The 16,250-nt window shown below is 30.8% G+C and overlaps 6 protein-coding genes across 6 annotated transcripts; 2 read left to right on the forward strand and 4 right to left on the reverse strand.

The window, feature by feature from the left end:
• Positions 1-86: 86 nt before the first annotated feature.
• Positions 87-2,170, reverse strand: LOC107185758 (putative tricarboxylate transport protein, mitochondrial). The gene is made up of 4 exons (XM_015573515.1): positions 1,887-2,170; positions 1,033-1,467; positions 353-573; positions 87-269 (listed from the first exon to the last, which is right to left on the reverse strand). The coding sequence occupies exons 1-4, from the start codon at positions 2,032-2,034 to the stop codon at positions 87-89; spliced, it is 987 nt and encodes a 328-aa protein (XP_015429001.1). The 5' UTR covers positions 2,035-2,170.
• A 737-nt stretch (positions 2,171-2,907) lies between these two features.
• On the reverse strand, positions 2,908-4,935 carry LOC107185858 (SWI/SNF-related matrix-associated actin-dependent regulator of chromatin subfamily B member 1). Its single transcript, XM_015573631.1, has 5 exons — positions 4,484-4,935; positions 4,230-4,357; positions 3,852-4,164; positions 3,210-3,386; positions 2,908-3,137 (listed from the first exon to the last, which is right to left on the reverse strand). Exons 1-5 carry the CDS (start codon positions 4,933-4,935, stop codon positions 3,098-3,100), a joined length of 1,110 nt encoding a protein of 369 aa, XP_015429117.1. The 3' UTR covers positions 2,908-3,097.
• Positions 4,936-5,927: 992 nt separating this feature from the next.
• On the forward strand, positions 5,928-8,093 carry LOC107185853 (vang-like protein 2). Its single transcript, XM_015573626.1, has 4 exons — positions 5,928-6,256; positions 6,348-6,939; positions 7,015-7,173; positions 7,257-8,093. The coding sequence occupies exons 1-4, from the start codon at positions 6,126-6,128 to the stop codon at positions 8,091-8,093; spliced, it is 1,719 nt and encodes a 572-aa protein (XP_015429112.1). The 5' UTR covers positions 5,928-6,125.
• Positions 8,094-10,892: 2,799 nt separating this feature from the next.
• LOC107185794 (probable prefoldin subunit 2) lies at positions 10,893-11,924 on the forward strand. The gene is made up of 3 exons (XM_015573553.1): positions 10,893-11,224; positions 11,463-11,586; positions 11,680-11,924. The coding sequence occupies exons 1-3, from the start codon at positions 11,079-11,081 to the stop codon at positions 11,860-11,862; spliced, it is 453 nt and encodes a 150-aa protein (XP_015429039.1). The 5' UTR covers positions 10,893-11,078; the 3' UTR covers positions 11,863-11,924.
• A 1,165-nt stretch (positions 11,925-13,089) lies between these two features.
• On the reverse strand, positions 13,090-14,424 carry LOC107185793 (polycomb protein EED-like). The gene has a single exon (XM_015573552.1). The coding sequence runs from the start codon at positions 14,371-14,373 to the stop codon at positions 13,090-13,092; it is 1,284 nt and encodes a 427-aa protein (XP_015429038.1). The 5' UTR covers positions 14,374-14,424.
• Positions 14,407-15,700, reverse strand: LOC107185759. The gene is made up of 4 exons (XM_015573516.1): positions 15,641-15,700; positions 14,814-14,999; positions 14,579-14,740; positions 14,407-14,508 (listed from the first exon to the last, which is right to left on the reverse strand). Exons 1-4 carry the CDS (start codon positions 15,698-15,700, stop codon positions 14,407-14,409), a joined length of 510 nt encoding a protein of 169 aa, XP_015429002.1.
• Between the last annotated feature and the right edge of the window lie 550 nt (positions 15,701-16,250).

The following is a 16,250-nucleotide window of genomic DNA, read 5'->3' on the forward strand; positions in this document are numbered from 1 at the left end:
ACAAATATAAAATGTATATATGTATGAAAGCTACATATGGACTCATGTTCTTAAATACATAAGTCTTAATTTGTAATGAACAATCTTCATGTCCAAACTCGATTGAAAAAGTCCATAAAGGACTTATATATCACAAATGTGAGGGCAACGTCTAAACATACTCTACTTAATCTTGGCACAGTTCCTTTATAAAAGGCAGTTGGACCTTCATTTTTCCATATTTGAATCATACAGTCTACACTATTTTTATATTTCGATGCCTCTAAGCCCTAAAAATGATTCACATTTAATAATTTCATCTTATAAAACAAAAGTTATTATTTTGTAACTGCTTTAAAGTTGAAATCCATACCTGCATTCTAGTCTTAACAACATCAATGGGAGTATTTCCAAAAACTGATAATGCACCAGCACATGCACCAAATATCCCAACAATTACTTTGGGTACATCTACATTTTTGTCTCCACCCCTATACCAGTCATTTAAAGTTTCCATAGTACAAAACCTAATTGCTTGATTTGATCCTTGTTTTAAAATTGTAGGTGTTAATCCTTGGTATACACCTCTGAATCCTAAAGAACAGTGATTACATGTAATACTTACATCATATTTTTAAACTATATGAAAATATTATTTTTAAAATTATAATTTAGAATTTTATTACTTGTGCACACATTTTATATAATTTTACATGTATTATATAGTGTAATTCTGCAGAAAATACACAAGACATTATGGAATTTAACAAGGCTAGTATACTCCTTTTGCTATCTTGTTACAAGGCTAATTTACTCCTGTTATTATCTTATTACACAAGTAAACTGGGCATACTGTGCCATATAACTTGACCCCTTTATAGTCATGATTAGCTAGATTATACATGCAATTTTCAAGACCTCTTTATTACACTTTTACTCAAATTGAAACGAAATAACTAGATTTTTAGTTTTTCTTTTTGCATTTTATTTACAATTTAATGTTGCAACAAGTTGACTTTAATTAATTTGAAATATTATTATGTTATTACTTACCATATTCTTTAATAATCATTCTTACTCCATGTAAGAATCCTTTGTACCTTGGATTAGCAGATCTTTGGTCATTAATAAATTTTACTTTGATTGTTTCCATAGGAGTAACTGCAAAAATAGCTTCAGATGCACCAGCACATAATCCTGCTAAGAAGCTGGCTTGAGTAGTAAGTTTGCCATTTTCATCTACTAATAATTCTTTCATTGTTTCAAAAGAACCAAAACGTACTGCTGATTTAGGTATTGAGCCATAAACTAAAATAGATAAGCCCCTGTAGAGACCCAAAGTTCCATGATTTTTTACAGTTTTTGTCACACAATCCCATATTCCTGAATACTGTTTGCCTGCTCCACTTTTTCCATCAAGTTGCAATTGTGTCTTTACATATTCCGTTGGATATGTAATACATATTTCTATGCCACCGGTGATACCACCTAAAATATAAATCCATAGACATGTAATAATCCAATTCGTAAGTAATCTATTCTGTTCATATTAAAAATTTGTTATCCGGTAAATTATATATTTAAACAAACCTGTGTAAAACTATGGAAACTATTGGAAACATCGACACGTGAGATATAAAATTCAGAATAAGGTTACTATGTATTTTCAAGGTTAAACATTTCACAACCTTTGAAACTATCACGCGTTGAATGCGCTGATTCAAAGTTCATCTATCTTTTTCTCTCCGCTAACGTTACTCATTCATGTGTCCCTCTCACTACCAGTAAATGTGTTTATACACTATCGTTATTTTTCGATAAATGGTTAAAACGCAGCGAGCACGCGTTATAAAGGGCTTCAGTAATTTTGCTAATTATTATAAAAAAAATAATAACAAGAAACATACCAGCTATAATTCCTTTCAAACTACTACTACCGGCAACCGCCGCAAGTCCAGAATCTGCAAGCCAGGGTCTACGGAGAAAAGGATTACGGAATGTTGAAATTGTGCCCGATTCTTGTGATGATTTGTACATCAGCCAACTGGAATCCATTTTCCAGATTTTCGTCTATTCGCCTATAGCTTTACTCCGTTAGACGTCGAACCTGAACTGGAGTCGATTAATATACGTCTGTTTCGAGTTTCGATGCGCGTACCAATGTTCCCCTTCCTCAAATAACTTCTTTTACTCGCGCTATGTTCGACGAATATCGTATATTAGGCTTCATATTAAGGAAGTAAAGGTAATCGAAGGGCCGATAATGGGCGGAGTAAACGAAACACGTTATGTTTTTACTATAAATGTTTTTATGTAAATATATAGAACTTCCATTTTCGTAGGAAAAATAGCAACGTCATATGTACCTAATTATAAAATCATTGCTTTTACATTACCCGTTCCTTTTTTAATAAATTCTTAACAAGCCGTTGTCCTTGTGATTCGGCTATGAACTTTTTATTAAATTGAATTTCCTTGTATAAATTAATAGTTTGTCTAATATACGAATTTGAAGACTAAAATATGTATTTTTGGTAGTACTTTATGCGTAAAAATAAACCAGGTTCAGTAATTGGGAAAAAGTAAAATACATGAAAAATGAAGGATTATTTTATTATAATTTATATCAATTTTTTAAATTTTGATTAGATCATTTGAACATTCTTGAATCGGTAGAATATATCAAAGCTCTTATCATCGTTCTGATTATTTCTTTGTATTATCATAGTGTGACTTACATCTCATAAGCAGTTGAAGTATGGTATACTATCAGGAACGTTTTTATTTCTTACGTTATGTAACAGGTATAATGAATACAACTGTATAAGTAAAAATATGAGAATAGAAATTGATCATATGAAGATATGAAAAATTGTTTAATAGAAGATCATAAAGAAAATCTCGTGTTAGTCTGTTGTTATTCCGGTAAATATCTAAATATTTATTAGAATGCGGTTTATTTTGTGTCTAAATCTTAACATAAAAATTATATTATTATATGTATGATTTAAAAAAGTCTAAAACCAGATAAAGAGAATGAAAATCCTGAGTGAAATTACTCAGTAAAGTATGGCTTGCCATATTCTGTTATAAATCATTACGTTGTAATTTACACACATTACCACCCAGGTGTAGTATTTGCTAAACGTCTCATACGTCTGAAATAAAAAAAAATATTGTAAATAAATGTTAATGTTTTACACACAAATACACGGTATAACAATATTTACCTTGTATTTCGATCTTGGTCACGTATTTTCTTTTCCATTTCTGCATCTGTTAATGTCTCTAAGAATGGTGCCCATTGATCAGCTTCTGAAGGTGGCCTGAAAGGTACTTCCACTGTAGGTAATGGAGCTTCGGAGAATGCATATGTTCTTTGGTGCCATGACAACTGTCCACGAACACTAAGAAAAAGATTTAGTCATATTAAACTAACATAGCTATAACTTACATATACTAAAATATGTAAATATATATGAGTCATTGAAAACATTTTTTTTTTATTTTTAAATAGTTCCCCGGTATAAAAACAAGGCATTTATTTAAAACAATTTCAAATTGACGGTTCAAAAATATTTTTTTTTAACTGACATAATTTTTATTTGGTACTCTTTATGTGTCCACTGTTAGTACCCGCAAAGCTCATTTCGATCAGTTTGTTAGTTCAATAGTTATAATTTATTGAAAAAAGGTTCACCCTAAATTTCAAACAGCTGTGAAATTAACAATTTTTTAAATTTTCAAAAATCCTTCGAGATACGTTTATATATCGCTAAAGACTACAACATATCCAAATTTGAACAAAATCCGACATGGTGCTCAAAAATGTGTCCGATTTCGCGTGGAATAAACCATATATAAACACTGACCTATATGCAATTGCAGTAACAAATTCTCCACCAAGACCCAATTCTGCACAAAGTTTCATTGCAAATTTTTCAGGATTGTTTTCTTTTTCAGACATGTCCCATTCGACTTGGTCTACTAATGACGTATTGCCCACATGTATGTTTAACTTAATTATAACTCGTTGATCACACTGGTCTTCAAGAATTGTTTCCTGAGGAAAAGCTTCTATTTGTTGTCTTATAGCTTGTGCAATAGCTGGCACAAAGGTGAGAGGATTTAAATCTAAATCATCACACAATACTTCTGCAAATTGTTCTGGTGTTATGAGACTCTCTAGAAAAGAATTGGTTTTTAGTATGCATATTCTATTGTTAATCAAGTCACATGGTTAAACATACCATTTTTATTCCATGTAAAAGTATCTCTTAACTTTTGACCTTCAATTTCCATATCTAAACGAATTGGTACTAGCATTTCTTGTTGTGCTGCATTTTCCAAGTTTGCTGATGGGTCTGTATCATCAAAACTAGAAAAATATTTTACATTTATACATACAATAGTACATAGCATATGTATAAAACTTCAAAAATATATTATTAATTATATTTATTAAGAGTACTAATTATAAAATATGCAAGATTAGAACATTTACCATAAAGGAAAAGTTCTAACTTTCTTATTGTGTACTCTATTACGATTAATTGGTGTAGCTTGAGGCACAGCATCTAGGTGTGAGCTATTTGGTAAACTAGGCACCCATGGCATTGATTTCTTTGATTTTCCTTCTCTAGGAGCTGGAGGTTCTGTTGAATGTACTGACACAGCTTTGTATTTATCATCATTGCCTTCAATAATATCTTCAACTTCACTAGCTCTTAGGAGGGATACACTCGATGCAAGCACATGTTGACTTAATCCAAGTTCCACTAGCTTTTTACGTTCATCATTTGTAATGGATCTCCTGAACATTCCAGGATAACGTTTATATAATGATCCACGAAATAGGCGCAAATAATTGCCCACTTCAGATCCAATGCAATAATATTCTCCATTTTCTTCCACTTGAAAACTTATAGGTTTGTCACCATATGTACGCAAAGCCATGTTTATGTTTCCTATAAAAACATACAATACGTATTATGAATATATGAAAAACAGGATGTAAAACCAAATCCACATACACTAATACACAAACAAAAAATATCGCAATAAAAGAAAAAGACAAAAATAGTGTTTAAGTAATTGTAGTCTCTAAATAGTTCTGAGTCAACAAGTTCATAACCAAACATTACATTATTCGTAAGTAGTATTGTTTATCACAAATATTATTGTTTACATATTTGTTTACCTACCTGTTTTGCCGGTCAGTTATCAGTATTCATCTGTCACACATTTATTAATATTAGCATGGACACAACATAAAGCATTTTATGGTTCAATGCATACACTATGTTTTCGTTCCATTGAACAGTATTTTATCAATATTCGTACTGAATACTTATATGGAAGAAGTTTAGGTACCTACGAGACAAAAAGACCAATTGTCTAAATATTTTTGTTACTTATTGCTTAAATAGGTGGTGTTCGTTAAATATATGACAATACAGATCCTAAAGCTACGTTTTGAAGATACATGCAGATACATGGGATACATTGGGATACATGTAACTACACTACCTAGCGTCCAAATACTTGTATTGGCAACAGTATGTTTGATCTGTTTTCAACGCTAGTCCCATTTTGTTAATCTAAGGACATACATAATTTGTACGTATAGGTTTTTACAAGCTATGTAAATGAATACATATAAATCTCATACATTGCATCATTGACATTTTAATGTATAAAAATGTTTACATTTGATTGTTTCTATGAACATCCCTAGAAAAATCTTACGCGCTCGTTCTTCCCCAACAATTATTCCGGAATGTGGTAACAAGACAGAGGGGGTGGGAATAATAAACGTTAGGCGTGTCGGCGTCTGTTTTTTTTAATATATTAATAGAAAATTCTACCGATTAAGCAATTTCACCACGATATTTATCTCTGAATGGTACGAATTCGATTTTGTGGAAAACTACTTTAGTATCTTAAAATGTCGGCGGTGCAAAAAATTGTATGTACAGAGAATGTCCTTAACATTCTCGATCCATAGCGTATAATTTTATGATCGAATAAAGTTCCGATTCTGCGATCGTGATATAGTGGTACGTATATGTGGCCGGGGTTCGGATACGAGTGGAAGAGGGTATGTTCTTATGGGGTAGCTCGAGGGCGGTAACCTTTGCCGGGGAATGGAGACTGAGAGCGTAAAATCGGGGGCTAGCGAGCATAGCCATAGCCATCATAGCAGGACTTCTCAAAAACATCATCGAACTCATAGTTCCAAGTCTCATCATAGGCAACACTCACATAGAAGTACCAGGTACTCAAATATATACACCAAATGTTGTTTGTGTAGTAAGGATAATGCTTAAGTTTAATTCTTTTTCCTTCATATATATATTTTTTTAAAGGACCAGTCGCAGTCAAAGAAAAGAGAGACATAATTTAGATACCAGCGAAATGGCTCCTTTCCAAACAACTGTTAACGTAAGAGGTGACAGTGTGGATAATTTGGGTCAAGAAGTGATCGAAGTACAGATATTACCCCAAGATGAGAATTGGGGTGAAAATACAACAGCTGTTACTGGAAATACCTCTGATAGATCAGAATCAACTGAAGATGTGAGCCATTGGCCAAATGAAAGTGACGGATCGTTTAGTTCCTGTAATCGATTTGTGGGTCCTGTTATAGCAATGATAATTGGATTAAGCGCCTTTCTTAGCCCCATAGCTATGGTTATAATGCCTAAATTAGGATTTTTTCCCAACTGTACAACTGTATTAACAATGCAACAAAAACTACAATTGCGATCATGTAATGCAGAGTGTAAAGGCCAATTATTAGGCTTAGCCTTTAAGTTGGTGCTACTAGGTATTGGGAGTTGGGCAGTATTTTTACGCTCACGAAATGCTACTATGCCTCGTATATTCTTATTCAGAACTGGAGTACTACTTTTAACCACCTTGTGTATTTCTACTTATTGGTTATTTTATGTTGTTCAGGTATTTAATTTTATCGAATACTCTAAAATTTGATTTTTAATTATAGCATTTATATATTGTAATCATAAATTTTAGGTCACAGAGAGTGCTAAGACTGCTGCTAATGGTGAGATAACAGAGTACAAAAATTTAGTAAATTATGCTGGTACTCTTACAGATACTCTACTGTTCATACACTATATTGCTATATTACTCATTGAAATCCGGCATCAGCAACCTATGTTTTACCTTAAAGTATGTGAAATTATTTTTTAATTTCCTAATTGTCATTTACTTTTATTTCTTGAATACATTGTACCGATTTGTTAATATTCAAGGTTGTAAGATCACCAGATGGCGAATCGCGATCTTTTGCAATTGGACAATTGTCGATACAACGAGCAGCGGTGTGGGTGTTGGAAAGGTACTATACAGAATTTCCTATCTATAACCCATACTTGGAACGACTGCCTGTATCTAAGTCTGGTAGGAAACAATCTAGCTTCAAATTTTATGAAGTTGATGGTGGAGTAACCAGCGGTGTTCAATCACGGGGAGGTAGTGGTGACAGAGCAGTCATGCCTACTCAGACACGACGTAGAGACTCTAGCCATAATGAACGTTTTTATGAAGAACACGATTATGAACGCAGAGTTAGAAAACGCAGAGCAAGATTAATCACTGCCGCTGAAGAAGCATTCGCGCATATTAAGCGTTTACATTCAGAGGTAGACTCAGCTCCTAATCCAGGTCCCATGGATCCTATGGAAGCTGCACAAGCAGTATTTCCATCTATGGCCAGAGCCTTGCAAAAGTATTTGAGAGTAACACGGCAACAACCGCGTCACTCTGTAGAATCTATTTTAAGTCGACTTGCACGGTGTTTAGCTCAAGACGCAGCGCCGCGTGCATTTCTAGAACCTTTTTTTGTAACAAGTCCTGTACTTTCGAATGAAAAGGAGAGACAAAAACGCTCACACAACTGGGCCTTAGTCTGCGAGGGAGAGTTACCTTCGCGACCTCTTGCTAACGGTTGCGAATTTCAATTAAGACAAGGTGAGGTAGCTCTTTTATGTACAGCATATCACTTACCTCACTTTCATCTTACAGAACAGCTTGCGCATCCGAAATCCAATAAATTCCTACTGAGATTAAATTCTGAAACGTCGGTCTAGTATCGCTTTAAAATTAATAGAGTTATCGAGATAATTTGCCGATCGAATTTTTGTATTTCTAATGAATACAAAATTCATTAAAAACGAGTAGTTTTTTATTGTACATACAATTGAGAAAATATCACAATAATAAATTTGTAAGTATTGTGAATTGAATATTATTAAAGCAAGTAAATGAATTACAGAAGCATATACTATTGTTATATACATACATATAACAATGATAAAGTTTTTCTTAGAGTATATTTTCAGATGAACAGAAATTTTGAAAGCACAAGATAGTTTTTTATGATGCTATCATGAAAATTATTCATATTAACGAAATTATTTATACGTCTCCCTTGCTACAAGCAGTTGAAGGATAAATCGACAATATAGTTCTTGCATTTACAGCTTATGATGAATTACCGAATTCTTTTCGTACTATAAACGCACACAATTATTTATTTAATTGTTTTGCATGTTACTATTCATAAAATCAAAATAAGTCTATTAATTTTTTTAGCAGTATTGTCAGAAAAATATCAAAGTTTCATTAAGTTCTTTTTCGCAGATAAATGTATAGTTTAACTAAATTTTATCAATCTAAAATTTTTTGTAAAATAATTTTATTCCAGTTGAAATATATGTAACTACCAATGCTTTGTTCATTGTGAAGCAATAGTGTTCCAAAAGTGCATTAAAACTATTTATATCAACAATAGTTATCATACATTTATTATATATAGACTTTCATCTCATGAAATAGTTTTGTATTTATTCTGAATAGAGAAATAATTACATTCCTGCAATGTATTTATACAATGTTCTGTTCGTGCACATAATGATGCATCTACATGTATGTAAGAACACACATCTGTATTTTTTAATACAGTTCAATGATACAATTTCTTCCATGACGTCAACCTTATTAAGTTTTTTTAATATCTTACATTGATATTTTGTAATTACTTTTTTTATAAATTATACATTTGGTTATTTTTAGATTATTTGTAATATCTCGTAACTTTACAATTGTTATGTAAGTATTCCAAATACTTAAATAATGCCCATTAATTTTAAAACACATGAGCAGCTTGCAGTTGTGATAAAAGATCTAATAAGATTCTAACAAAGCTACTTAAATTAACAATCTTTATAAAATACACTTAGTGTTATAGACTATGATTACTTACAGAATAATGTTTCAAACAGTATCTAAAGTAACTGAAAATTTTGAGTTTTTCTGTTAGAATAAGCACCGGTGGTAGCTTTGTTTGAACTTCTATTAAATTTACTTTTTTTCAGTTTTATACACTCATACCTTAACTACTGCTTGGTGTGATTATGTATAAATTTGCTCATATCCATTGTTGGATACTGTACCACAGTCAATGTACCTCTTTTAAGTATTTAAATGTTTTGTATTATTTATATGTCATTTGATACATTCAAAAACATGAATTGTACTAGTTTTACTCAATATAATTCCTGATATTATATAATTTTAAAGTAAGTCTTCTGTATTGCATTGTTATTTTACATGTCACTTTATAAGGCTGATAGTATCTTATTGTATTTCTGACTGGGCTTACTGTTATAGATATATGTACAGTGGATAATACGAATAACCATTTACATTTATGTTGAAGTATGTATATATGACATATTCATCATTGAATACACAATGAGGCGAACAGTATAACAGTAGAACTTGTTATGTGAAACAATTACAATATTGTAGTATTCTTTTTTATTTCTGTATACCTGTTTAAACTTTCAATTCGGATGAGGAAAAGTAAAGTGCAAATTGATCCATGTCTAAGAAGTACTTAACATATCACAGTATAGTAATAAAAAGTATATATTACTTGCCTCTGCTTATAACTTATATTATTTAAGACTGTAGTAAATTAAGAATACTTAAATTAGAGGGTGTAAGAACTTTTTTAAAATAATTTTACATTCTTGCAATGTTATTGTTGTGAGTAGCGTTACAAACTTTTTTTATTTTATTTATGTATGAGCGTGGTGAATGTATTAATTGGAAAACTAAATATACATTTAATGTATACACATTTTCTGATATTATTCTTCTAAATAGATACATTGTACTATGTTTCTTGAATTCTTTGCACAATATATGTGAACATCTTAATTTTATAAGTTACTACTATATTCAGAGAAGAATAGTGCGCACAAAATAAAATTCCAATAGCATAAGGAGAAAACTGAAAAATGACAAAATAAAACTGTTACATCAAATTTTATTTGTAAATCTCGTTCTACGACAAATATTCGAATGTAAGGTGTGTGTTTATAATAATACAAGATATGCGAAAATGATCAATTGAACTCTTTATTTCCTTACTGTTTTGTAACATGTGCTTCACAGGCCTAATACAATATTTTATATTTTAAGCAAAACATAAAGCATACCTATTATTATCAAAATTTATTTTAAAATGAGGCAAATGAAAAATTTGATCATAATGATCATTTAAAACAGATGACCGTTCACACATGACTTTAATATTTATTGAACATCGAATATTAAACCTAATATTATAAATATTAACGAATCCAAACAATTGCATATGTCGTATTAAGCGTTTCTTTAAATCTCATGTTTCATAAAACTTGTCCAATAAAACATGTAACGTTAATTATTGATAATATATAAATATGATTTGTATTAATTGTTTTATTTATTTCTTGGTTTTTGGACGCCACATATTGTATGCTGTCAGGTGATAAAATGGCATTTAATATAAATAGAACACAAATGTGCTTTTTTAATTCCACTCTTTTCAACTCTACATTTATCTTACTAAAAAATTTGTATGTAGCCCTCCACTGAAAAAGTTGGGTACCCCTACTTGCCCTTACTCCGTATAAATCGATCTAAGCAGGAACGTCACGCATGAGGTTGGTTAATCTTGGTTGATCTTGGTTAATCTCACGCTGTCTCACGCATGTAGAAGAAAGTAACGTAAAACCCCTAATATGGCCAGCGACAAAAAATCTGGAAAATCTTCCAAAGGTGCGAAATCCAATGCAGAAATATTATCTGAATTTCAAGTACTTCGAAATGAGCAACGAATAATGGCTAATAAATTATCAGAAATGGAGATGGAATTAAATGAACACAAGTATGAACTTTTTAACCTATACTAACCACTTATATTTCCTAAACACTCGTTTTTTAGCATTACAAACAATTTTTGAGTAATATTTAAAAATTAAAATATAACAGAATTCTTATAGAGCAGCGACAGTATAAATTATGTGATTTTTCTGTAAAGAAAACATTATATTATTACTCGTAAATTTGTTTCTTGGATTGTAAATGTGACTTTTACATAAAGAAATGAAATACGAACGTTTTAGGATTGTAATTGACACATTGAAGAATGTAGATCCAAAAAGAAAGTGCTATAGAATGACAGGAGGTGTACTATGCGAACTCACTGTAGAAGATGTGATGCCTGCATTAGTGACAAACAAAGAACAGGTAAATTTTTTTGATATTTTATATTGTAAATTAAATTTGTTTAACAATTATATCATTGTACAATGTATAGAATATGCATCTTGTGATTTGCAGCTGATCAAAGTTATAGATGCCATGAATGATCAATTAACAAAGAAAGGAGTTGAAATAAACGAATTTAAAGAGAAGCATAATATTAGAATTAGGGGACAGGATGTACAACAGGAGGGTGAAGATCCTAAAGAAACAAAAAGAAGCGCGGTTGTTGTTAATTCATTGTTAAGCAACTATGCATAAAATCAGTTTCTTGTTTCTAATGCATTTCACATTTATATTTAAATCACTTTTCAGCACTTATTTATTAAGTCCTCTGAGCAATCATTGTATTTGATATTTACAAATATTCAATTTTTTTTAATGATTGTATATTTCGTGTAAAAAGTTGCTTACCAATCTTTCCTTATAGACAATATTATAAAAAATTGAGTAATCATTTCAGTCTTTTGGCATCATTACTTTTTATAACTTCATTTATTATTATAAATTGTGAGATAAACATGTGTACACTTGTGATTCATGAATAGTTTTACTAAAAATTTCAAATTTAATTCATAGTAAATATGTCATTAATAGTTTAATATTTAAAGAAAGCAAGATTTTGCATTTCCAAAAAAGTTTAGCTTGAGATATGGGATAGGAAAGACGTGAACTATAAAATCTTCTTTTTACAAGAAAGATATAAAAGGCAGATATAGATCTCCAAATTTCCGACAGATATTTAAAAACTTGATAAAAATGTAATTAAAAGTTTGTATTAATAAGAGATTGTTTACATATAAGCTTGATAAAAACGGAAATGTTCCATTTTTTTATTAATTTCATTCTTTCAATAAAAAGAGTTACATATGTACTTTAATTCTTCATTATAATGTTTTTTAATGTTATTTCATTAATCGCTAGCTAATATTTCTTTTGCATTAAAATATCTTTTAACTTCGTTTTTTCGCATTTGAAAATATTTGGACATTTCTTACGTCACTATCCTCCTTATTTAAAAAAAAATATTGTATACATTTCATTAAAATTATTTCCTAATAAAAATTGAATGATGAAAGTAAGTACATGTACAGAGTTAGTTTATTTTTCTGAAATGAGTATTATTATACAATTTCTAAAAATATGGTATATGAAAATATGGAAATATATATTGTTTCTGTAATTATAATTACAATTATCTATTTAATATATATATGATAACTACGTTTAACTTTGCTTTAAATTAATTTCAGTCGCGAAGAGCAAAGTATACTAATAATGGTATGTATAAATACTTGAATTTCGATTTTTTCATAAATTATTTATGAATTATTACAATAGTTTACAAATACTTTGTAATCAATCCAAAAGCTATTATTAATAATAATTACTTTATGATTCTCCATATTAGGTTGCAGTAAGCGAATAAGCACTTACTGCAGTACAGTCTATAAATATGAAGGCACCCTTTTATACATTCTACAGATATTAATGTTCACGATTCCATCTCCATACAGTGGCATCGTCACAAACACATAATAAAACTGAGCCATCTCTACTTAAACTTGTTTGACGAATAGGTGCAGTGCATCTAGGATGCTGAAGTGAATAACAACGTGCTTGTCCAGGTTCATCAACTTCTAAATCCCATACATATGTTCTGCCAACTTGATTTCCTAAAGCTATTGTGCGTTGCCAGAAATCCATTGAAAATCGTATGAACCATATATCACATTCTTTGAATTCAAATCGATGTAGAACAGTGGCACTTGTTTCTCCGTTACGTAGTTGAGAATCTTCGAGACGTCCTGGTTTCCAGCACACAATACAGTTTTCGCAAGATTTACTTAAAATGAAGTCACCGTACCATTTGACGCAATCAACATAATTACGATGTACATCACGCGTAGTGAAGTCTGGAAAATGTTGAAGTATAGAATCAAAAGGTCTTCCATTACGACTAGGATTACAGTAATAAGATTGTTTTATTGCTTCTTGCATATCCGGCTTATCTAGTGACCATAATTTCAAAGCATGATCCATGCCACATGAAATGATACGTTCACCTTTCATATCAAAATCTGCGCTTAAAACTTCATCTCTGTGACCTTCAACACCACCAAAAATCGCTATACACACATCAGTTTTTATATTCCATAGCCTAAGAGCATGATCCTTTGACGCTGAGAGTAATATATTTGGATCTTTAGGATGAACTTTTAATTCATTTATTGCATGACCATGCCCAATGTAGTGTTTAATGCATGTCATAGTTACTGGACTAATGACTCTAACAACACCACGTGATCCTGCCACTGCTAACAGCGGTTTGCCAGAATCATCGTAAGTCCATGTACAAGTGTAAAAATTTTCTTCAGGATCAGGATCTGCATAACACTGGCGTAGTCTAATATTACCCCCTTCTGGACATTCATAAATGCTTACTCTATTACTTCCCACGGAAGCAAATATTAATGGTTCACCTTCTTTTAAATGGTGATTAAACTGTACTCCAAACAATGGTTGCCCATGATCTTCTTTAACACTACAGCAATATTTATAAAGGGGTTTATCTATGCAAGATTTGTATTTTACAGTTTTGCTTCTACGTCGACCTTTTCTTCTGTAACGAGCACTGCGGGTAGGTGTATCACTACGATGAGTACCAGCTGTTGAATTACTACCAATACTACATTCAGTTTCATCACTGTCATTTTCACTGTCTTCTTGACTGGAAGCATATGTTTGACCCTTGCTATTAGTCTTTTTCATTTTAATATTCTTCAATACACAACATTGACAGTATTAAATAGAAAGTCCAACAACAGGAAATCCACTAACGACACCTAATACAGCTTCTGCTAAGTTCAATATTCTGTTACCTAATTGAACACAACTTTGTGGTTTCTGAAAGGAATATAAAAGTTAATATAACACGAAAAGTACAAATTGATATTAAAAAAATGTAGGAACATACAGAAATGTTAGCAGATAAAAATTTAATATTATATTTGTCTCGTATCTTTGCTGATTTATGGGAAATCAGTCCCATACTATTTGAGATATCCTTGCAGTTTACTAAGCACACAGTACCAGATATTATATAGTGTTCATCTATGAAACTTATGTTTTTTTCTACCTTAAATAAGAATTAATTTTGTATAAACATAATTATTGTAATTCAAATTAATTAAAATGAACTACATATTTACTTCGGCTAAAGACTGGGATCTCCAATCAAAGACAAAAACAATAAAATCTACTATGAGATTGAAATTTAATTTTACAATTTCAATAACACATTCACACTGATGCACCATAACGTTCCATTGTTTTTCTTTTGCGCTTTGATGTAATCCTTCAGATACCTTGTTGCATAATTCTGCTGGTCCTATGACCTACAATAATTTTCAATGTTATAAATTCATTCTACGTAATAAAGTACCAAAATAATCTGTATATTTAACCTCAGAAGCACATCTTGGACTATCTATAATGAATATAGATTGAATAATGTTAATGTAATTGATATTTTAGTACTTTAAACATTAGTGTAAATTATGGGGTGTTGAATAAGTTACAAAAAAATACATATGTGCATCCACTGTTAAACATCAATATAACACCGAATATGTGATTTATACTATTATCCTCGTTATAACAGAAAAAGTTATACATAATTTTAAATAATTATTAAAACAATTACATAAACCATATTTTGATTTACATAATAAGGAAAATACGTAAATGTATATACATATGAAACATCCTTATAATAAACTCAAGAAACAATAACAATATTACTAAAACTTAATTTAAAGGTGTAAGAACACACAATTACACAATATCTTGAACTAAAATGAGATAGGATTCTTTTCAATATAAATATTGATAAGTAAATGCAAAATTAAATTTTGTATTTTGATTTTTACTTATCAAATCAGTGACATGTTTCATAAAACCGAACACTTACGCTTAGGAAAATCAAATAGAATAAAGTGAAATGTACGATAAAAAGATTTAAGCATTATAAACGCACCAAGAAAGACACTAAACAATCATTTTGGCGTTTACCAAACTTAGTGAGAATCCCAGCCATATCACATTTTTAGCGCTTAGCAGAGAAACATATATTTAACAAACATAACACAGTACATATGGTTCAACCGTTAAATAAAATACAGTGAATTCCGGGTATATATTATATTATACGTATGCGTTAACAACTCATATTTGCTCATATCTTATACCCTTCCCGAATTCTATCCTTTTTGTTTTTCTATTCGGAAAAGTAAAAAACTCAGCCATTCACTTCAATGCACTTTAATACTCACGGTACTCATAATACATGCGCCCTCTACTTTTGTGCACTAACAGCTATTTGAATTGCATGAAGCCTCATAGGATATCACCATTGTGTAACATTGCCTTTATGTGAACCGAATTCAAAAACATACACCACCGAACAAAATAAATGTTTATCCCATTTTTGTCTCCCAAAAGATACTACGAAAAACACATGTGTACTAAGTAAAATACATTTTTTTTAATTTAAATACAACATTATATATTTTGCGCTTTTTGATGTTCGGTAACATTCATAGCTTAAAATTCACTGGTTTGGCGCTGCAATCAGTAGCAGATATCAA

Source organism: Dufourea novaeangliae, unplaced genomic scaffold (genome assembly GCF_001272555.1).
Source record: "Dufourea novaeangliae isolate 0120121106 unplaced genomic scaffold, ASM127255v1 scaffold56, whole genome shotgun sequence".
Lineage (NCBI taxonomy): Eukaryota > Metazoa > Arthropoda > Insecta > Hymenoptera > Halictidae > Dufourea > Dufourea novaeangliae.

Coding starts and splice junctions, on each gene's coding strand:
- LOC107185758 (XM_015573515.1), bottom strand. CDS start 2,034: ATGGATTCCAGTTGGCTGATGTACAAATCATCACAAGAATCGGGCACA. Junction 1,468..1,886: donor TTTGAAAGGAATTATAGCTG/GTATGTTTCTTG, acceptor TTTATATTTTAG/GTGGTATCACCGGTGGCATA. Junction 270..352: donor TTGTTAAGACTAGAATGCAG/GTATGGATTTCA, acceptor AATCATTTTTAG/GGCTTAGAGGCATCGAAATA.
- LOC107185858 (XM_015573631.1), bottom strand. CDS start 4,935: ATGGCTTTGCGTACATATGGTGACAAACCTATAAGTTTTCAAGTGGAA. Junction 4,358..4,483: donor GTTAGAACTTTTCCTTTATG/GTAAATGTTCTA, acceptor ATATTTTTCTAG/TTTTGATGATACAGACCCAT. Junction 4,165..4,229: donor TTTTACATGGAATAAAAATG/GTATGTTTAACC, acceptor ATTCTTTTCTAG/AGAGTCTCATAACACCAGAA.
- LOC107185853 (XM_015573626.1), top strand. CDS start 6,126: ATGGAGACTGAGAGCGTAAAATCGGGGGCTAGCGAGCATAGCCATAGC. Junction 6,940..7,014: donor GGTTATTTTATGTTGTTCAG/GTATTTAATTTT, acceptor CATAAATTTTAG/GTCACAGAGAGTGCTAAGAC. Junction 7,174..7,256: donor AACCTATGTTTTACCTTAAA/GTATGTGAAATT, acceptor TTAATATTCAAG/GTTGTAAGATCACCAGATGG.
- LOC107185794 (XM_015573553.1), top strand. CDS start 11,079: ATGGCCAGCGACAAAAAATCTGGAAAATCTTCCAAAGGTGCGAAATCC. Junction 11,225..11,462: donor ATGGAATTAAATGAACACAA/GTATGAACTTTT, acceptor CGAACGTTTTAG/GATTGTAATTGACACATTGA. Junction 11,587..11,679: donor TAGTGACAAACAAAGAACAG/GTAAATTTTTTT, acceptor TGTGATTTGCAG/CTGATCAAAGTTATAGATGC.
- LOC107185793 (XM_015573552.1), bottom strand. CDS start 14,373: ATGAAAAAGACTAATAGCAAGGGTCAAACATATGCTTCCAGTCAAGAA.
- LOC107185759 (XM_015573516.1), bottom strand. CDS start 15,700: ATGGCTGGGATTCTCACTAAGTTTGGTAAACGCCAAAATGATTGTTTA. Junction 14,741..14,813: donor GATCCCAGTCTTTAGCCGAA/GTAAATATGTAG, acceptor TTCTTATTTAAG/GTAGAAAAAAACATAAGTTT. Junction 14,509..14,578: donor TTTTATCTGCTAACATTTCT/GTATGTTCCTAC, acceptor TATTCCTTTCAG/AAACCACAAAGTTGTGTTCA.